At 64.8% G+C, this 20,965-nt stretch overlaps 1 protein-coding gene across 1 annotated transcript; it reads left to right on the forward strand.

Moving 5' to 3' along the window:
* Positions 1–1,304: 1,304 nt before the first annotated feature.
* VANGL2 (VANGL planar cell polarity protein 2) lies at positions 1,305–19,699 on the forward strand. The gene is made up of 9 exons (XM_067313419.1): positions 1,305–1,381; positions 8,805–8,985; positions 11,488–11,764; positions 11,846–11,966; positions 14,710–15,317; positions 15,793–15,929; positions 16,151–16,286; positions 16,621–16,852; positions 17,230–19,699. Exons 3-9 carry the CDS (start codon positions 11,694–11,696, stop codon positions 17,488–17,490), a joined length of 1,566 nt encoding a protein of 521 aa, XP_067169520.1. The 5' UTR covers positions 1,305–1,381; positions 8,805–8,985; positions 11,488–11,693; the 3' UTR covers positions 17,491–19,699.
* The last annotated feature ends 1,266 nt before the right edge of the window (positions 19,700–20,965 follow it).

Below are 20,965 nucleotides of genomic sequence, written 5' to 3' on the forward strand. Positions count from 1 at the left end.
CCCCCAGCACTCCTCCCATGGGAGCAGGTGGGGGTGCTGGGCCCCCCCCCTCGGTGAGCAGCAGGATCCCCCTGCTGCCACGGGGTGCACATGAGCAAGAGCTCGGGCACGGGAAGGCCCTGCTGGGCAAGGGGATGGAGCAGCTCTGCAGCTGCTGGGCCCGGGGCCCTCCATAACTGGCTCCCACCATGGGCAGAGGGACCAACCCCATCCCTGCTGGCCCCTGGACCTGCTCTTCCCCTCGCTCCCTTGCCACGCAGAGGAGCTTCTAGTCTTTTTCCGGGGTGCATCCTCAGCCCTGGGCAGGCAGCGAGCATGGGGGCCGCAGCCCTTGCCTGTCCCTCCTCTTCCCCTGAGGGCTGAGCGCGCCCATCCCTCAGCCCTGGGGCGCTTGGTCTAGCTAGAAACCGGCTGGGGTCTTCCGGCCGTTCCCACGGTGCATCCTGCCCGGTGAGGTGGGAGCGTGATCCGAGCTGGCCCCTCGCTCAGGGGTGACGTGGCTCTACCCAAAAGCCTGGGCCCTGGGGCAGAGCTGCAGGGCAGAGAGCGCTCCCGGGCACTGCATCCCACGCTGCACCAGACACGACCGCTCGCAGGGCCGGGTCGGGCCGGGTTGGACCCTCTGCCCCCCAATGGGCGCAGGGGAATTGGGCTGTGCTGGTGGGCGGCCGCGGTCTGGGCCGGGCCGGGCCGGGCCCGCAGCGATGGACCGTGCTCTCGCCCATCCTTCCGCTGCCCCAAAATGCTCAGGCCTGGCACAAAGGGCTCCCGGTGGAGCCGGAGCAGAGGGTCCCGGGGGCTGGATGGGCCTTATCGCCTCCGTAGTGCCGCTTTCAGGATCCGGCCCGGTGGGGCCCAGCCTTGCCGTGCGCCCCCAGAGCGGCGGGGCGTCCCCGCGGGGCCAGGCCTGCCCGCGAACCACCGCCGCCGCGTCCCCCGGCAGCGGGGCCTGGAGCAGCGGGCGAGGAGCCGGCAGAAGCCCCGCCACCTGCGCGGGTACCGGGCGGCGGCGGACAGCGGGGCTCCCGCCCCTTTAAGGGGCGCCGGGAGCGCGGAGCGGAGACAATGGGCGGGCGCGGGGGGGGCGGCCCGGAACAGCGGCGGCGGCGCGGGGCCGCCGGCGGGGCGGGAGCTGCGCGGCCGGGGCGGCCCGGGGCGCGGCGGGGCCGGGGCCGGGCACACGGCGGCGGCGGCGGCGCCTCGGGGGCCGCTCCGCTGGGATTCGGGGTTTCCGCCTCTTCCTCCTCCTCCTCCTCCTCCTCCTCCTCGCCGGCCCCCGGGATTTCGTGCCGCTCGGTGCGGGGCGGACGGGCGGGGGGGGGCCGCGCACAAAGGTGCAAACGCGGAGCGGCGGCGCGGAGAGGCGGCGGCGGCGGCGATGGTGAGTGCGGCGGGGCCGGGGCGGCGCGGCGCGGCGCGTCCCGGCAGGAAAGGGCCTGGGAAGCCGGGGACTTTCCTGGGACGGCGGCCAGGCGGGGAGCGGCGGCCGGGCAGGGGCAGGGGACGGCGGCGCTGCTCGGCTCCCCCCCGCGCCCGAGCAAGGCCGGCGGGATGCGGGAGCGGGGCTCCCTGCGCCCCGGAGCCCCGGCCGGGGTGGCGCGGCTGCAGGGGCCCGGCGGTGCCCCGGGGACGGGGTGGCAGCCCCCGCGCAGGGGCCCTGGGGGGATGCACGGGGAGACGGGCCCCGCTCTGGGTGCGCTGGCTGCCTCCCTCCTTGCGTGGCTTTGCTGGCCCGGGGAAGGCTCCTTGCAGCGAGACGCGCTGGGCCGGTGCCCCCCAGCTGCTTGCAGCCTGGCCCTGGTGCCCATCGGTGCCCATCGCTTTCCCGCTCCGGAGGGAGCGTGTTTACGCCGGCTTTTACTGACCTGGCCGCCCCGCAGCGGTCACCATCCCGTTGGCCTCCCCTGGGCGCAAGCCCTTTGTGCCCAGCACGGGCGAAGGGAATTGCTCGGAGCAGGGGGGAGATTCCCATGGCAAAAGCACAGAGCTTCCTCCCTCCTCCCACTGCCCGGCTTGTGCCCGTGGATCGTGGGGGGCTGCCGGCGGAGGCTGGGCTCTCCCGGCCTTGGGCTGCCCGCCGGGTTTCCACCCCGCTCGCTCTCCCGCCCCGGGACAGGGATGGGGAGGCGGAAAGGGCCGGTGCCGCCGCCGGTGCCGCGGTACCTGTGCGGCAGGGGCTGCCCGCTGCGCCTCTCGCTGCCGGCACGCTCACCTGCTTCTGGAAGATACCGGGCCGGATTCTGATCCGGTTCGTCTTGGCGCTGTCACGGCGCAGCGCCCTGAGCTAGCGGGGAGTTCCCTGGGGTTTATCCCAGCGGGAGCGCAGGCCTGGGCCCCGGTGCCCTGCCTGGGGCGAGCAGCGCCTTTCCCTTGGGAGAGGGTGTACGGGAGCCCGTTCCCCCTGCAGGCCTTGGTGCAATAACTGAGGCGGAGGTTTGAAAAAAAAAAAAAAGAAAAGAATTAAATATTATCTTTGTGGAGCCTCTGGGGGTGGCTGTTGCTTAATCACAGCAATTCGGGATTGTGCTGGGACCGAGCGGGGCTCTGCGGCAGCCTGAGTCGGATGAGCTCTCCGTGCCCTGGGCTTCTCCTGTGTATTTACGCTGGCTTTGTTTTGGGGGGGGGAGCTCAGCATTGGACCAGCTGATTTAATTAGCAGATGACTTTATTTGAGCCGGCGATGGCTCCTCGCCTAGTTGTCAGGCCGTGGGGTGCCTGTCGCCTCCGTTGTTGGCTTGCGGGTCGCCACGGCCCTGTGGCCTTTTACCTTTCCGCAGAGCGCGGGAAAGGCGGCGACGGTCCCAGCAGCGGGAAGGGCCCGGCTGCAGCCAGAGCTCTGCTTCGCATCCTGCGCCGAGCGCTTTCCCGAAAAAAACTGGCATCCGACCCGGCATTTGGGGGTGAACTCACTTTCCAGCCGGGCTCCCGTGCAAGCTGGGACCGGGGAGCTTTCCTGGGATATTGCTAATGCGCTGCAAGGATGATCAAAACGCCGGGCGAAGGCGGTTCGGCCACTCGCGGTGTCGTCCGGATGCAGCGCGTGTCCCTGGCGCGAGGCAGGGGCTCGCTCGGCGCTCCGGGCCCTGGAGGAGCCGGGCTGCCGGCTGCGCGTCCCGGCTGGGCAGGGTGGAGGGAGCCTCCGCCAGGGAAGCTCCTTCGTCCCGGGGTTTTGCCTGCTGGAAGGGGGAGAGGGGAGGGCGCCCCGGGGCGGGGGGTTCTGGTGCGACTTGCCTAACGTTTGCCCGCTGCTCTGGGCGCGCTGCAGCCGTTTGAGTGATAAAAACGTGGCTTCTTGTTTTTATCAGATCGCAGACAATAGGGCCGGAGGGACTTGGGAAGGCAGCGAGTCCATCTCGCCGGCCTGGCGCTCGTTCAGCCGGGCCCTAGCTCTTCCGCCTGAGCTAAATTTTAGACCTTGGTTCTGTTTTCCAAGGGCTGGTGCAGCTGGCAGATGCTCTACGGCTTTATTGTCTGACAGGGACGCTTGGGAAAGGGCCTTGGAGAAGCCACGGAGTCTGTGTGCGAAACGAGGGCTTTGCTGCCCTTGCCCGGGTGCTTCCGTGTCCGTGCAAACGCCAGGGATGAGCAGGCAGCGAGCGCTCGGACCCGGTGGATGCTTTCTTGCCGGGCAAGCTGCAAAGGAGGAGACTGCAAACGGGACTTTCCTCTTGTGCCCCCCGTCCTCGGAGGGCGCTTGCTGCCTCGCCGGCGAGAGGGGCCAGGCTGCGCGCCGCCCCGTAGCTGCCCTCCTCGCCTTACGAACACGCTCGGTGGGAGAGCTCAGGGCAGCTGAATCTGTTGCAATCCAACCCAAAACCCCCGAGCGGGGATGTTGGGAGCCGCTGACCTTGAAGGCGAGGGAAGCGGCTCAGGGCTTGGGAGTGCGGCTGCTCCTCTGCCACCGCGCCCCTGCGTGACCTTAGGCTTGTCACTTAGTGCCCCGCTTCCCAGTCTGAGGCAGTGCTTTTGCAAGGGGCTGGTGAGCTGAGCTGCCTCCCAGGGCTCTGGGATTCAGGAAGCAAAGGGAGAAAAAGAGCAGGGAAGCGGCCCGGGGCTGGTGGGAGTCTCCTGACGAGCAGCTGGGGTGTAGCTCTGCAGTTAGGATCCCTTGGCGCTGTCACGTTTTGCAATGCAAAATAGCTTTCTCTTCGCATTGAGCTGTTCTCATGCAAATTCATGTTTTCTGCACAATTTTTTTTCCCCTCCCTCTGGTTCCAGATCTGGCGCAATCCTTTTTACCTGTGCAAAGGCAGCTAGTGCATCCCTGCTGCCCCAGGCAGCTGCAACTTCTTTGGCTCCTGTAACGCCAGACACAAAGCGAGATTTAAATGCTGGGTGGAAGGATGGTTTTTCTCGCGCGGTTGCACGGTTGAGCTGTGGGACTCCTCGCCGGATGAGACTGGTGGGGACCGAGCGTCCAGCAGGACCCGCAAGGGGACTGGACGTTCCCGTGGATATTGTAACGATCCCGAGCGACTGTAATTAAAGCTGACAGTTTGGAAGGGATATTAAGCCGTCTGCATCTGAGCTAACGCTGAGCAATTTGAGGTCAGAATGAGACCTCATGGGGGAGCTGGATTAACCCCCTCGGGCTTCCCAGGGGGCTTTTACGCGTCCCTCCGGAGCGTCTGGTCTGGCCGCTGCCGCCAGCCCCTGGGCTAATGCACCAGGGATCTCCAGCGTGGCAGCTCGCCTTCTCCTCCCTGGAATTGCAGCAGTGGCAACTCCGGAGCAGTACGGTGCCGGTGCTGGATCCGTTTCCCTTAAACCTTGGGTAAAGCGTGCGGCGTCTCGGCATGGGCTGGGGCTGGTGGCTCTCAAAGCCCATCTCAGGAGGCTTCGCCGCCAACGGGAGCAGAGCTGTCCCCATCCTCGCCCTGGCGGCGCGTGACGCTCCTGCGAGGCACGAGGAGCTCGGCGCGCCGGGAGGAGACGCCGGGCTGGATGCGGCCCAGGGGGCGGGGAGGGAAAACTGTTTGTGTTTGCGCTTCTGGAGGGAGTGTGCAAACAAGGGGAGTTCAGCGAATTTCCTTGGTGGCCTCTTTCCAGCTCCTTGGCAGATGACGCGGGGCTGGCAGCGGGCGATGCGGCTCCTCCGCAGCGAGGGGGAAGCGGCTTTGCCGGCGCCTCCCCGCAGCTCTTCCCTGGAGAGGGCTGGAGTCCCTCCGCCTCGCGGATGGGCTTTTAATAGCGCCGTGGCCGCTGAGCGGTGGGCGCCCGACTCCCCGCGCTGGCGGGGCCGGCGGCCTCCTCCGGGGATGCAACCACAGCACTGTGCACACTGCATTCCCACCCCGGATGCTCGGCCCTGCGGCTCCGGCAGGATGCCCGGCCCGGCCCGGCTCGGCGGGGGAGCGAGGCGGCGCGGCCGCCCGGGGAAGGCGCCTATTGTACGAAGGCAGCAAGGCGTGCTTGTGCAGCCGAGCAAGCAAACGCGCCCGGCACGGCGGGGCCGGGAAGCGCCTCCCGTTCCCAGGGCAGGGGAAAGGCCGAGGGGGAGCCAGGGCTGTTTCGGAGGCTCTCTGGGAGCAGACGGGCTGCGCCGCGCTGACCCCGTCCCGGAGGGATGCTCCGGGCTCGGTTTGTGGTGTGCCTCGGTTTCCCCATCTGCATCACGGGCTGAGGTTTGCTTCCAGACCTCCCGGGCGTGCTGGGAGGATGAGCGTGCCCAAAATGCAGGACCCCGGGATCATCCTCACTGTGCAGTGCCTGGCGTGACCGGCCCGCTCCGTGCCTCGGTTTCCCCGTCCCTGCGATGCTTTTTAGGTCTCGCACAAAAGGCCTTGCCCAAGTGCGTCCGTGCTAATGTTTCCTGCCGCTGCTGTTCCTGCTCGGCTCCCCCAGTGGGAAGAGAGCTGTCGCTGGCGTGCAAAGGGCTGTGTTCACACCCCGTTTATAACCACATTAGAGCGTCGTGATCCTAACCCTGATATTTATTTAATTGATTTAGATTTGCAGATGCTCTAAAAAGAGCACCAGTGGCATAAATCACAGGCGCCGCCTGAGCGCCGGGGCGCGATGCAGCTGCACGCGCTACCTGTAAGGCGCCCGATTAAATCGGCCTCCTTCCTTTCCGGGAGAGCAGCCCTGGCTCCGGCACCGGCGTGGCAGTCCACAGGATGCCGTGGCATTTCCAAAGCCTTACCAGCTGGTAACGCTGCTTTTCCGGCTAATGTCGAGGCACGGTCACGCAGTCATTTGGGAAACAGCTGGAGCAGCGCAATGACTTTTGGCCGCTGGGTCGTAGTTGCTCTGGGCGAGCTCTTGCGCTGGAGCAGGGGGACGCTCTCCGATCTGCTCCGGTGCAAAGGCCGCCGCTTTGGTTCAAACCATCTTCAGCAGGGACGAGAAGGAGGTCTGGTTTGGCTGCCGAGCTTTCCCTCTCTCGGTGAGGTCTGCCGTCTTCTCGGAGCAGGGGGATTCTCCAGCAAGCGTCCTGCCTGGCTCCTGCAAGCGCACAAACGATTTCGGTGCCGAGGCGGGGCGGGAGGAAGCCGGTACGATACGATACGATATAGCCTCGCACGGCCCCGTCCAAGGAGTGCGCTGCAGCGTCTCGCCGGGTGAGCGGAGGAGTGGATTTCCTTCTTGCTTAGTTCGAACAGCTCCAGGGAAAATTGCAAGCTTTCTTGTATGGAAACGCTTGGATCTTTTTTGAGCATTTTAATACAAACCGGTTAACGTTTGAGACTCCGAGATTCAAAGGCTGGGAGAGAAAGTGGCGGCATCTTTTCTGACCGCCTGCGTGATGTGGGCGCAGGAGCCCCAGTGAGGTTCTCTCTGCTTTGAACCCCGTAATGTGCGTTAGTATCATCCCCAAAAGCCATCCAGTCTGGACTTGAAGATGTCAAGAGATGGCAAATCCTCTCCTCCCCTGGGGAGTTTGTTCTAATGGTTAATCACCTGGCTATTAAAAATGTGAGGGTTTTTTCCTCATTTGCATGTGTCTGGCATTTGCTCCCAGCCCTTGGCGGTTGCTCTCTTTTCTCTGCTGGCTTGAAGATGCCGGGTAACGCAAAGTCTCTTCTCCTGGAAATGAAGCATCTCTTGCTAGATCCTCCACCTGAGCCCTTGTGCTGCTCAACTGGCTTTCCTCATTCTGCTAGGCAAACTTGTGTGTGTGTGTGTGTGTGTATATATATATATATATATATATATATATATATTTATACACACCTTTCTTCCCTGACAGTACTGCCAAGCCCGTTGCTCCTCCAGCAGCCGTGAGAAATGCCATACTTCTTTGTACTTTGAGCAAAGCGAAGGAATAAAGCAGCTGCCCCCGCCTCCTTTGGGGGAATTTGCAAATTGCCAAGAAAAGCTGGAAAAGCCTCCTGGGCCCGTGGTCCAGCCGGTCGCCTCGCCAGCCCCGGCGCTGCTCTGCCCGCCGGTGCTCAGCTCGGCGCTGCGCCCTCGCGAAAGCTGGTGCGTCGGTGGAGCCGGGTGCTTGGGGTGGGAAAGGGGCAGGGATTGGGGCAGATGCAGGAGAAGGAGCAGTTCCCACCTCCAGGAACTTGCCAGCTGGCTGCTTTATTTACAAATTGACCTTGCAAAACTGATGATTTGGGTATTATCTTCCCCCCCCCAACGCAAGCGGCTGCCTGAGAAAGTTGAGCTGCTTTTGTGCAGGGCCGAGCTGGTGAAAGGGTGACTCCCGGCAAAGGGGATGATCCTTGTCCTCTGGTGCCGGGCCTGGAGCCGAGCCCTGGGCCTGATGCCCATGGCTTATCCATAGATCGCAGCCAGGACAAACCATTCTGATCTGCTGCTCTGACCTGAGTAAAAGCCTTTAAACCCTCTGCCATGAGAGCCCGTAACCTCTGCTTGCTCCAAAACCTGTCCTAGAAATACGTCGGGTTGCAATTGAATGGCCTGGACCTGCTGTGTCCTTATGGAAGCCATTCCCATAGCTGATTTCCCGCTCCTGTTAGAAACATGTGCTTTGTTTTCCATCTGAACGGATCTGTCTTCATGTCCCAGCTCTTGCACCGGGTCTGGCTTTGCCTTTGTCTGGGAGCTGAGCAGCGCCGGGGCTCTGCTCGTGGTCGGACACCTCTGCAACCCCGGCCTGGGCCACTGCCGGGACCACGTAACTCGAGGAAGGGCTTCAAGTGCGGCTCTTGAGAGGGATATTGGTGGCTGAGGAGTGTATGGTCCTTGGGCTTTGGAGGGATTCAGTCCCTTGGATCACTGAGATGCTTTGGAAAATGTTTTCCTGATTTTGGCCCGTAAAGCAGCTTTCAGGCACGGGGCGTTGCCGGTCGGATGGGACAGGAAGGGTGGCAGTGGGATGCAGGAGGCATCCTGCCGGTTCAGGTCTGGGCATAAAGCACTTTCCGAAAGCCGTGCCGATCTGAAGGGCTCTTTGCCCCAGTCCCCGCTCTCGCCTCCACTCCGGAGCGGCCCGGGGAGCGTCCGTGTGCTCTGCCAGCCCGCGGGCCACTGTCTCCACCGCGGTGGGAAGCTCTCGGCATCCTCCTCCGTGCGCCTGGAGGGCTGAGGAGTCGCCAGGAGGGGCCAGCAAGTGGGGGCTTGACATTGGCTTTGCTCCGAGTCATATTTTGAGACATTTTAAAGGTGATGGGACTGGGTGTTTTTAGCCTTAAAGCGATGAGGCGGGGAGGGGAGCAATGGTGGCTCCATCCCAGGTCGCAGAGAGCACCCAAAGCACGTGAGAAGCGTGAGCTCCCTGCAGCCTTGTCCTCCCGGGCGCCGGGGCCATGCCGGCTACGGCGGAGACGTCCCGCTCCTTGGGGACCTCCCGCCCTGATTTACTTCTCTTTTTTTTTGGTTTTCCCCCCCAGCCACCCCGCGGAGCCCTGGAGCAGCGTCCCGGCGCGTGAGCCGCTGCCGATGCGGAGCCGCGCCGGGTGCCGGAGCGCCCGCGAGCCGCGTGCCGTCCCCTCCGCAGGCTCAGGATGCCCCGAGCGCCTCGGTGACTGATCGCCCCGGGGGACAGCGCCCGTCTCCGTCTCCGTCCCCGCGGTGAGTTCCCCGCGTGGGAACGGGCCCCGCGCCGGGCTCCCGGGCCAGCAGCGCGTCTCTGCGCCGCCGCCGCTCGCCCCTCGCCCGGCCGTCGGGAAGCGAGCAGCGGGAGCGCAACCCCGGGTGTAAATCTCCTAATGGCGCTAATGAATAGGACTGGGAAAAAGCACGGCCCCGGCCCCCCGCGCGGGAAGGGAAGGGAAGGGAAGAAGGGGAGGGAAGGGGACGGGCGGCGCGGCCGTATTGTTCCCGGCAGAAACCTGATCCTTCCCCGCAAACAAAGCGGAGAAAAGGGGGGGCTGGCAGGAGGGGCAGGGGTGTGGGAAGGGGGGTCCTTTCTCCTTCTGCCGGGCTCCGGCCCCTTCCCCCATCGCTCGCTCGCGCGGGACGCCGGGATGCGAGCTCCCGGCGCCGGTGCCATCTCCTAGACAACCGGCGTGGGGGGGCTTTTGTTTCCATAGTGATAAATGTGCGCGGATCCAGCGTCGGGGACAAAAGGATCCCCCCCTTTCCCCGCCTCGACCCCGTCTCCCCCTCGCCGGGGCCGCGGAAAAGAGGCCAAAAGACGTTTGGGTTTTATTTGGCCGAAATGGCATTTCCGTGGTAACTCGGCCCCGGCCCAGCCCCAAACACAGCTGGTTTGGCCCCCGGCGCGCAGCGGGGTTCGGAGCACCGGGGGTCCCCAAATCCCCGCACGGCCCCCTCGGGGCACGGGCAGGGAGCCGAGAAGGGGGCGAGGGGGCTGCAGCAGCCCTCGGGGCCGGGCAGCCCCCGCGACGGCCCTGCCGCCTCCCCTCTCCGTCCGGGCACCTTCCCTCCCGGAGCCGGCAGACGCAAACCCGGACGAGCCGAGCTCCGTCCTCCTCCGCTTCCCAGGGATTTGGGGTCCCGATTCCTGCCTCGGGGTCCTTTAGCAGGAGGGCTGTAAGCCCGGCCCCGTCGGCTCCGCTTTGGGGCGTCCCCGCGTGTTTTCTGCCCTCGGACATCACTCGTCCCCCCCGGTCGAGCGGGTCCCGTGGCGACTGCCGCCGCGGCTCCGGGCTGGCTGCGCTCGGCCTCCCGGTCCTCGGCTAAGCGCCTTTAGCCACCGCGGCCCCTGCTTCACTTCTCGGCAGGGCGGGCGGTGGGCAGCATCTCCCGGCCTCCGTCGGGAATGCCGAGCCCGAGGATGCGGTGGGGCAGGGTGGGATGATGGGCTGCTCCGGCCGAGGGCCTCGCCGAAGCAAGGTGCTGCTCCGGCACGGAGACGCGGTAACCGGCCACGTTGCATCGAAGCCGGCTGAGAGCCTAGATGCTGCCGGGATGGATGGGAGCAGGGTCGCCGAGAGGCCGGGGAGAGGAAACCCAGGGCGCCGCAGTCCCTCCGCGGCCGCCTTGCCGGGTGGGCTGCGATCGCGCCGGGGACGGGAGAGCCGAGGCTTCACCCGGGCACCCGGAGCCTTCTGCCGCTTGGGTGCGATGCAAGTGGTGGGTTATTTTCCCAAAGCAGTAGAGATAGGACCCAATGGCTAGGTGTAGGTGGGTATCATATGCATGTCTATATATATATATATATCTGTGTGTGTGTGTGTATATATATATATGTAAATATAGATATATATATACACGCGCCTGCAAATCACTGTCGCTGGAGTTTGGGGCCGGCGAATGCGATGCGGCAGCGGTGAGTCAGTGCGCAGGGCGATGTTATCTCCCGGCTCGTCAAAGCCAGGCTTCCCAGCCTTGCGGCTGGCGGACCAGGCCCTGGCTGCTGCTGGGGGCTTCTCCCCGCATCCGTCAGGATCCCCTGCTCAGAGCCGCCCCGCTCGGAGCCACCCCGCTCCGCCTTGCGGCGGCTCCCCGGAGCTCCCCCGCTGGCTTTTCGCCTGTGCCCCGGGAGCGCCGCGGCCCCGACCTCCCCGCTCGGCTCCTGCCCTAAGAGATGCTAATAACAACCCAAAGCGAAGGCCTGATCCTGCATCCCCCAGCCGATGCTGGGTGCCTGAGTGGGGATCCCGGGCTCCGCTCCCGCGCGGGATTCGTCTCACGTCCTTTTATCCCGCTCCTTTGCAGCGGCTGAAAACGTTGCATTGATCTTTGGGACGTGCGATTCCATCTCCGTGCTGGGAAACTTGTTCTGACGGAGCCCCGAGACTCCTAACTGGGCCTGAAACGTTGCCTGCGCTGAATTACTCATTTGCAATTTTTTTATTTTTTTTTTTTAAGTTGGCCCCCACCCCAGGCACTCTCTTGGCAATTAAAGTAACAATCATGATATTAATTAAGGCATAAATCACCTGGAATAGTGCAGTAAAAAGCTGATCGTACGTTATTGGGGGAAAAAAGAGGAAGGTGGAGTCCCGGCTCCAGCTCAGGCCTGCTGCTAAACCAGAACATCCCCAGGCGCGAGCCGGAGGGTGCGTTTGCGGTGGCCGCTGGCGGTCTGCGCCCTCGCCCCGTCCCTTCGGGGGGTCCCGGCCCGGCTTTCCGACGCCGCTGACCCTTTCCCGGCTGCCTCCGCAGGCGGTCGGACCGTTTTCTCCTGAGACGAGCCCAGCCAGCCGATCAAAATAGAGTCCCTCAAGGCGACGGTCGACTTCTTGAAGGTGCCGCTCGGCCTGAAGAAGCCCGCGCTGAAGGAGGCCGCGGCCGCCTTGGCCGCCGTCCCCGGGCCGGGGAGACCCAAGTCCGTCGCGGTGGAGCGGTACAAGGGCCGGCGCTCCGACAACATGGACAATGAGTCGCAGTACTCGGGATACTCCTACAAGTCCGGGCACTCCCGCAGCTCCCGCAAGCACAGGTGAGGGGCGGGGGGGTCCCCTCGGCCCCGGGGGTCCCTCCTGTGCGCCGCGCTCACCCTCCTTCTCCCTCTGCTTTCCAGGGACCGTCGGGATCGGCACCGCTCGAAAAGCCGGGACGGGAGCCGTGGGGACAAGTCGGTGACCATCCAAGCCCCGGGCGAGCCCTTGCTGGACAACGAGTCGACCCGGGGCGACGAGCGGGTGAGAGGGGCCGGGATGGGATGGGATGGGATGGGATGGGATGGGATGGGATGGAGCGGCTCCTCCTCCAGCCCTGCCTCGCGTTCGGGAACGGCGCCATGCCGGACCCTGCCCAGCGGCGTGAATTAGAGCAGCCTCCGGGTTGCTTTAATCCAGGCTCCCACGTGCCGGGACCTGGAGCACCCACCGCTGGGTTTAGGACTCGGGTGAAAGGAGCCGGCTCGGCAGCACGGACCCAGCCCGCGCCGGCTCCCCGCCGTGGCCCACCCCGGGGACGCTGCCGAGGGTGGGAGCCGCCGGCGGAGCGCGGGGGCTCCCGACATGCTTCGCTCGCCCCACGGGAGCGGCTGAGCCGGTCGGACTGGCCCTTGGCTCGCCGACAGGTCCCGGGCTCGGAGGGAGCGCTGCCTCGGCGCCCGGAGGCAGGGCGTGCGGGAGGCGGGGGCGCGAACGAAAAGGGGACGTGCCGTCGCGCCGCCCCGGGGCGCGCAGCCGGGGTGGGCACGGGCTGCCCTTCCCCTCCCTGCCCGGCTGCCCGGGGTGGAGAACACCCTTGGGATGGGCTCCGCTGGGATCGGCTCCCGTTGGTTGCTCGGCGCCTGCAGGGCGACGCAGGCTGGGCCCTGCCGAGGCGTAATAACCCCCGCCTGGCTCCCGGGAGGATCAAACGGACGAGCAGGTTTGCGCGGCTGGTGGAGCCGAGGCTCCCGCGCCGCATCCCTCCGCCGGCTGCGCCAGCCCCGCGACCCCGGGCGGGTTCGGAGCTCCGGACTGCGGCGGGGTCTGCGCCGCTGCGATCCACTGCCCCATCCCCAAGGCTTTGCTCCAGGCTCCGAGTCAGCAGGGCAAAACTCCCCATCTGGGATCCCCTTGGATGGGTGCTGAGGTCCCTTCGGGGCTGGACAGGGATGGGGACAGCTCGCCCGTCCCCTCGCCGGAGCTTTGCTCCTCTCCCAGCCACCCACGCAGGCAACTCCAGCTCTTTTAATCGTCTCTCTCCAACAAGTCGGTGCAGCCCAGCGCCTGGGTTTACGGTAGCCGGACGGCTCGCGGCTCGGCCCGTCCGGTCCAGCAGCGGCCAGGATGAAGCGTTCCCACCGTGGACGCTCGTAGCCCTTTGGCTTACCCGCTTTGGGAAGGGCTTGAGATATGGGACCGGGAGCAAATTCTCACAGGGCCAGGCGCCGTGGTGGGAAAAACCCTGTGGTTTTCCCACGCCACATCCCGCATGCGACGAGTCGAGTCGCAGAAACAAAAGGTCTCTGTCTTCCCTTCCCCAGCGCGCGCGCGGCCTCGCTCCTCTGCGCTTTGTCCCCTCGCCGGGACCCCTCATCCGCCCCCATCCCTCAGGAAAGCCCCAGGCTGCAGAAGGATCTGGCTGTTACAATTTGGAGTGAAAACACCAACTTTTTTGCAGAAATTCTTGGGGGGGAAAACACCACTTTCGGAACCGTGAATCACATAAGATGAAAATGTTTTGTTTCAGCAGCCCCAAAGTGCTGCGAAACTGAATGCAAAAGCTGGGGTGAAACGGTGCAAAGGCGAACGATGCGGCTGGGTCATAGCGGGTTTTCTGTGGCCGCAGAGCGGAGTCTTCTCCCTCCGCCGAAACTCCGCGTTTTCCCTCCACCAGAAGGAAACAAAACGAAATAACTAATTTCAGCACCTCTCTAGCTCTAGTGAAAATCCAGACAGATGTGTTTTGCAAAGTGTCTCGGTTCCAGCGAAACGAGGCTTTCTCACCGAAAGCCGTCCCGGTCCGTGGCCTGGGTCATTACAAGGGGCAGAGGAGCTGCTCTGCCGCCTCCGGCCCCCGCGGGATCTCTCCGCGGTTATCTCAGAAAGCGGCTCAGGGCCGGGAACGTCCGTGCTCCGGGGCCGCGGCTGCTCCCTGTCCCTCACTCCAGTGCATTCGGGAAGGAGCGAGCCCTCCTGATGGGCCGCGTCCTTTGGGAAGGGAGCCGGATTTGGCTCGGAGCTGCTGGGGTCTGTCGAGGTGGTGAAGCTTTTGCACAGAGGTTTTACAAGAGAGAACTTGAGCAGGAGATATATCTGCTCTCCAGAGGAAAGAAGCCAGATTAAGTCAGGTTTAAGAGCTCGTGAAAGTGATGTTTCCCCCCCGGGGAGAGCTGCATTACCCCGGGGAGCAGCTCGGTGGTGGGTGGTGTCGCCGGCCACCAGCGCGGTCCCGGGGAGCCGGCGCATGGGAACGAAGCCCGTCCGCGTCGGGGCTGGGTGCGGGCGCCGGGCTCCTGGGACTTCGTTCCGCGCCGGAGGAGGCCGCGCCAGCCCGCGCGGAGGCGGCGGCGGCGGCGAGGGTGTGTTGGGACCGCAGCTGGGCATGTTCGCTCTGGCCCTGCTAATGAGGGGATTTGCCTGGAAACAGGATGGTTTCCACTTGCAAAGCTTCGCTCGCCGCTGCTGCCGGCGTGTCGTTCGCGGCGGAGCGGAGAGGCGGAGAGCGGCAGGGAGCTGCGCGCTGCCCCGGCTCCGGCAAGGGGTTCCTAGGGGGTCTCGGCCAAGTCGCCGCCTGCCTCCGGGCCGCGGTTTCCACCGTCTAAATGGGGGTGATGGCAGCAGGCAGCACGCCGGGCTTAGAGGTTTGGACGACGGGAGATACCGGAGGTGGCGGTGGATCGCGCTGGGGTGGGTGAGGCTCCGGGACCGCGCGGCTCGCGGGGCGTCCGGTCCCGCCGGGCGGCCTCAGCGCTCCTAACCCGTCCTTCCCTCCCTGCCTCCCCAGGACGACAACTGGGGCGAGACCACCACGGTGGTGACGGGCACGTCGGAGCACAGCATCTCGCACGATGACATCACGCGCATCACCAAGGACATGGAGGACAGCGCGCACCTGGACTGCTCCCGGCACCTGGGCGTCTCGCTGGCCGGGGCCCTGGCGCTGCTCTCCTTCCTCACCCCGCTCGCCTTCATGCTCCTGCCCCAGCTGCTGTGGCGGGAGGACCTGGAGCCCTGCGGGACGCCCTGCGAGGGGCTCTTCATCTCGGTGGCCTTCAAACTCCTCATCCTCCTGCTGGGCAGCTGGGCTCTCTTCTTCCGGCGCCCCAAGGCCTTCTTCCCCCGCGTCTTCGTCTTCCGGGCGTTGCTCATGGTGCTCGTCTTCCTCCTCGTCGTCTCCTACTGGCTCTTCTACGGCGTGCGCATCCTGGACTCGCGGGACCGCAACTACCAGGGCATCGTGCAGTACGCCGTGTCGCTGGTGGACGCGCTGCTCTTCGTGCACTACCTGGCCGTGGTGCTGCTGGAGCTGCGGCAGCTGCAGCCCCAGTTCACGCTCAAGGCCGTGCGCTCCACCGACGGCGCCAGCCGCTTCTACAACGTCGGCCACCTCAGGTGCGGCCCGCGGGGTCCGGGGAGGCGGCGGGGTGCCGTGCGCGCGTCCGGGTGTCCGCGTGCGCGCTTGTGCCTCCGGGCGTTCACGTGCGTGCGTGCGTTTGGGCTTGTGCGCTTGCGTTTGTGCGCGTGCATGGGTGCATGCACACCCGCTGCTGCCCTCTGCTGCACGGCCCGGCACTAGCCGCCCGGAGCAGACACCAGCGTCCCCAGCGTGTCCCCTCTGTCCCCTCAGCAGGTAGGTGTGTGGGTCTGTCCCCGCTCTGCATCGGGGGTGTTGCTGCAGCGGGGTCTCTCACTGTGCCCCGGACAGAGCTCCGCTCCCGCAGGGCGCTCGGACCCCACGCGGCGACGTCCCTCCCTCCCTCCTGTTGCATCCCGTCCCGGCCGCGCGCGCGTGTCCCCTCTCCCGACGGCGCGATGCTAACCTGCTCTTTGTGTCCCCCCCCCCGTGCCCGGCCGTGTCTCCCCGCAGCATCCAGCGAGCAGCCGTGTGGATCCTGGAGAATTATTATCACGATTTCCCAGTCTACAATCCTGCCCTCCTCAACCTGCCAAAATCCGTCCTGTCCAAGAAAATGTCCGGGTTTAAAGTCTATTCCCTCGGCGAGGGTGAGCTCGTGTTCCCTTGGCTTCTCCTCTCGTTCTTTCTCTCCTCCGCCTCCCATCCCGGTGTTTTGACCCCCTCGGGCTCCTCGGCGGCTCTGGGCCCGTCCGCAGCGCGCGGTTGCGGCTGGAGACGCGGAGCAGGGCCGGCGCGGCGGCGCAGGGAAGAGCGTCGGGCGCCCTGCAGGCTCCATCCTCCGCGCTCTAACCTCTCCGCTTCCCTCCAGAAAACACAACGAACAACTCCACGGGCCAGTCGCGGGCCGTCATCGCCGCGGCCGCCCGGAGGCGCGACAACAGCCATAACGAGTACTACTACGAGGAGGCAGAGCATGAGCGCAGGGTGCGGAAACGGCGCGCCAGGTACAGCGCCGGCGGGAGGGGGGCCGCTCCGGGCGTCCTGGGGAGGTGGGATGCCGAGACCTGGCAGGGCCCCTGCTCTTCGCAGCAGCTCTTGCTGAGCCTGGCTGTTGCACGGCAGTTCAGACCTCCCTGCAAAATAATTTGGGGTTAAAACCGGGTTCTTGCGGTCTGTAGGAGCGTAAGGCTCTGCCCTGTGAGCTGTGGGGCAGGATGCCGATGAGCAGCTCCCCCCCCAGCCCCACGGCTGCTGGAGGCCCCCGGGGATGGGAGATCTCCTGCCTGTGGCTTGGCTCTGCCCTGCTGCAGCCACAGGCCACGGCCTTTCTCCCGCCAGGCTCGTGGTGGCCGTGGAAGAGGCCTTCACCCACATCAAGCGGCTGCAGGAGGAGGACCAGAAGAACCCGCGGGAGATCATGGACCCGCGGGAGGCAGCCCAGGCGATTTTTGCCTCCATGGCCCGGGCCATGCAGAAGTACTTGCGCACCACCAAGCAGCAGCCCTACCACACCATGGAGAGCATCCTGCAGCACCTCGAGTTCTGCATCACCCACGACATGACGCCCAAGGTGCATGGGGGCAAGGGGAGCTGGAGGCGGGCAGGATGGGTCTCTTCTCCTTTACTGGTCCCCTGCTGCCAGGTTTGCCTGGGTGCTGGCCAAGCTGGTCCGGAGAACAGGGGATTTAGGGTTTTTTTTGCCCACAGTGCCATGTAAGAGAGGTGGAGGACAAGGAGTGGGGACTCTTTGGTTGCTGCATACAGCCAGAAAAGCGAGTATAACCGCGAGGGAGTGACATGCAGCGATGGGAACCTGGTTCCCAGCTGCTGGACCTGGCACGTGGGGATGCTTTTTCCAGTGGGGCCTGCTTAGCAGCTTGAGACGGTGGGGGGAAAAAAGGCTGAGCCATGTTGAGGTGACATTTCCATGTCCTTGCCTTCCTTCAGGCATTCCTTGAGAGGTACCTGAGTGCCGGGCCGACCATCCAGTATCACAAGGACCGCTGGCTGGCCAAGCAGTGGACGCTGGTCAGCGAGGAGCCAGTGACGAATGGCCTGAAAGATGGGGTGGTCTTCGTGCTGAAGCGCCAGGACTTCAGCCTCGTGGTGAGCACCAAGAAGATCCCTTTCTTCAAGCTCTCGGAGGAGTTTGTGGACCCCAAGTCGCACAAGTTCGTCATGAGGCTGCAGTCGGAGACCTCCGTGTGAACTGAAGAGGGATGGAGAGGGGCTGGGGGTGACACCCTCTCCCAAGGATGGGCTTGCTGCAACCGGGCCTCTCCGTCTCATCCTCCTTGTCTCTGCTGGGGCTCGGGGAGGCCACCGCTCGAGGGCAGAACTGTGGCAGCCACCTGGAAGCAGTGCCTGTGTCCGGCCCCGTCACCTGCCTGTGACCGCTCGCCCTCCAGCCCTCTGTCTCGGCTTGACCTGCGTTTGGGTGGGCTGAGTCCCTTCTTCCTCATCCCCGTGCCCTCCAAAACCCAGGTCCTTGTAGCAATCCCCCAGAAGGTGCATCCAGCGAAGGACAGTGTCACGGCCAGGAAGGAGACCGCGTGTTTCGGTGCCATAACTCAAGGGCTAACTCTCCATTAGATTTTCTTCACCAGCGTCCGCAAGTGCAGTTGGGTCTGAAGGACCTTCTACGCTTTCCTGTTTTCTACTTGGCAACTGTCCTGTCTCTGGCCTTAAAACGTCACCCAGTGTCTGGGGTTGGTTTTTAATAATAGAGACTTTTGGAGTATTTTGCAAACACCTCTCCAGTCCGTGGCTGCTATGAAAACCTCCCCCACAGACCCGTGGGTGGGGAAGGAACTGAACCGACGATGCTCCCAGCGACAGCCTGGCTGTACGAACGTCCTCCTCACGCCTCCACTGATGCTTTCCGCACTCAGCTTTTAACAAAAGCAAGAGAAAGACTGGTTTTTTGAAAAAGAAGAAGTTTTTAAGTGACGGTTTTCCCTGCTGTGCGTGTGCTCCCTAAGGAGATCTGTGTTTCTGTAAATAGCAGCCCACCCCGAGCCAGTTCCTCCGCTCCCACCCCTGGCTCCGAGTGTCTCTTTGCACGAGGTTCTTTGCACCATTCCCGCAGCGTAAAGAGGCCTTAAAGGGGGTGTCCGACACGTGCCGGCTGCCAGAATGGTGTAAAAAATCATCTCTGAGTAGAAGCAAAAGTCTACTTTTCCTCCCTCGTTCGTAATGCTGACGTGGCTGGTGGAAGCGATGAGTTGCAGGATTCACGAGAAACGACGTCTGACGCTCCCGAGCGCCGGGGCTTTTCCGCGCTGTGGCTGCGGGCGGTGCCGGGAGCCACCGTTTGCGGCGTAAAACGTCTCTCGGAGTCCAGAGCGAAACAGCGGGTTCTTGCCGAGGCGCGATTGCAGACGGTGGCTCTCGGAGGCCCTCGGTTGATGCTCCCTGGCTCAGGCCCCTTTACGGCCCTATCCGCAGCCCTCCCGCTCCGCGTTAACGCTTCCCGCGGAAGTTGGGAAAGGGGGAATGGAGGTGCAGAGAGGTGAAGAGGGCCGGTATTGAGCACCTTATTCCCGGGGGGAAAAATAGCCGTTTCCGGAGCGCTGGCACGAGCGTAGATAAGGGAGAGCACCTCGGAGTGCCCTCGGCCTCCGGCAGCCCGATTCGGGGCCCTAATCTTCGGCAGCCTTCTCCCTCCCGGAGCCGAACGGCTCCTGCAAGCACACGCGACGGGCTGGTGGGATTAGGTGCTCCCGAAACAGCGTCCGATAGCACAAGGCAGTGGAGGAGCAGGCTCCTGCATTGCTGGGACCAAGGGGGGGGGACGCAGCTGCCCCCCGTCCCTGTCCCCCGTCAGCAGAGCGAGGAGGCAGCGCAGCTCCCCGCGGGATGGGGAGCGGAGAGACCCCGGGTCCCCCCAAATCCCCCCCCCCCATTGCCCCCGGGGCGAGCGATCCCGCAATTCATCCCTGCGGCAGCTGGCCGCTGCCGAGACCCTCTCCCTCCCCGCCGAGTCTCCGTGCGTGTGCGTGTCGTGGACTTAACCCACCTGGCGAGAGCATCGTCCTCGTAGCGTTTTTGTCATTTAGCCGTTTTTGGTTTTTTTTCCCCAGCGGGATCCGCCTTCCCGCGGGGCCTGTAGGAATTCTGCTTCCGCTCCCGGCGGCGCCGGGGCCGGAGCGAGGTGGCGAAGGACCCGGCCGGAGGCTCCGCGTCGGGTTTCAGCCAGGCGAACGCAAAAGCTTTTGCCTTTCCCCGTTTTCCGTTAAGCTCACAAATACCTCACGGAGTCGTTTCTTCGCGGTCCCGGCGTCCGGCCGCGCGGTGCCGTCGGAGGAGCCGAGCGCGGCGCCCGCGGTGGTGCCACTCTGCGGCTCGGGGTGACTTCACCTATGGGACCTGCCCAACCTCGTTGCTGTGACCTGCGGTTTGGAAATCTTATTTTAACCCAAGCGAAGGGTTGGGACTCGAGGGCGAGGAGGAGGAGGAGGACGGACGCCGCTTTGCCCCGGGCGTCGCGACTCCCGTTGCGTCTCCCGGGCTCGTACGGTTGCTCCCGGTCGGCCAGATCCTGCCCTGCTGGACCCGCTTCGGTTCGGCCTCTCGCCGTCCCCCCTCGCCCCTCCGCCGCCTCCTGCACGCTCTTTCCGGACGGTTTGCAGTGATGCTCCTGACGAGCTGTCGGATGCCAAATGCTTTTCTTCCTGGGCTAAAATCCTCCGGACGGACGCCCCGGGGAGGACACCATCACCGCCTCCCTCCCCTGCGCACCCCTTCGCCCGCTGCCTTGTCTGCCCGTTGCATTTGCACAATATCCTGGTTTTTTCCCCCTCCTTTTCCCCCCGGATCTCTTGCCCATGGTTACACACATCCCAGCGCGCTGCTGAGGGCTGTTGGTGCACCAACGCCGTGTTTCCGTCCCTGTTATCCCCCTCTCCCACCCCGCAGGAGCCGGGCGCTTCCCCAGTAAAGACCAGTAGCACAAGGAAGATCCCCAGTGGCTGTAACAGGCTCCCTGTGCCTCCCGGCGGGTCCGTCCCTGTCGGTACCACCGCTCTGCTCGCTGCTTGCCCTCGCCTGGCTTTCCTGGTTCCTGGGAAACCTCCCTTTTCCAGGACCCTCTGTTTCCAGGTTCCTGGGGCTTTGTAATCCCTCCGTGCCGGCCCGCGTCGCCGTGTCCTTGTGTTCTCTCGCCAGGCTGCCACCAGCCGTCCCCAGGCTCGTCTCCAACCGGGACCCTCCGCACGCGGCCCCGGTTCGCCCCGGCATCCCGCTCTCTGGAGCCGGGAAAAAGGCTGCCGGCATGCGCCAGGCCACCTCCCGCTCCGAGCCAGCTTCCAGTCTCGTTTACACCAGCACTGCGGTGCCGGAGTGACTCCGCTCGACGCCCCTCCGGGTGCAAATCCCGCCCGGTTCCCCAGCGCTTCCAGGGGCGCTTTGCACCCCGATGTGCCCAGTCCCCCCCGGCGAGCGTCTCCGGTGTCTTGAAGGTCCCTTCCCGTCTTCCAGCCTCCGCCAAAACTCAACGAGCCGGGTCCGGTCCCGCTGCTCCCGGGCCCGTTCGCACCTGCTGCGGCCTCATCCGGGCTGCAGGGAGCCGAGCCGAGGGGACGGGATCGGGGTTTTCGTTGCAAAATGACTCCAGCGAGGGAGATGCGGGATGCGTAGACCGGGGAGAGGGTTTTTTTCCCCCCCCCCTTGGAGTTTGAGAAGA

Source organism: Apteryx mantelli, chromosome 31, assembly GCF_036417845.1.
Source record: "Apteryx mantelli isolate bAptMan1 chromosome 31, bAptMan1.hap1, whole genome shotgun sequence".
Lineage (NCBI taxonomy): Eukaryota > Metazoa > Chordata > Aves > Apterygiformes > Apterygidae > Apteryx > Apteryx mantelli.

Excerpts from the sequence above, each read along its gene's own strand:
- VANGL2 (XM_067313419.1), top strand. The coding sequence starts at position 11,694 with ATGGACAATGAGTCGCAGTACTCGGGATACTCCTACAAGTCCGGGCAC. Across the intron at positions 11,765-11,845 it reads CGCAGCTCCCGCAAGCACAG|GGACCGTCGGGATCGGCACC; the intron begins GTGAGGGGCGGG and ends TCTGCTTTCCAG. Across the intron at positions 11,967-14,709 it reads CGACCCGGGGCGACGAGCGG|GACGACAACTGGGGCGAGAC; the intron begins GTGAGAGGGGCC and ends CTGCCTCCCCAG.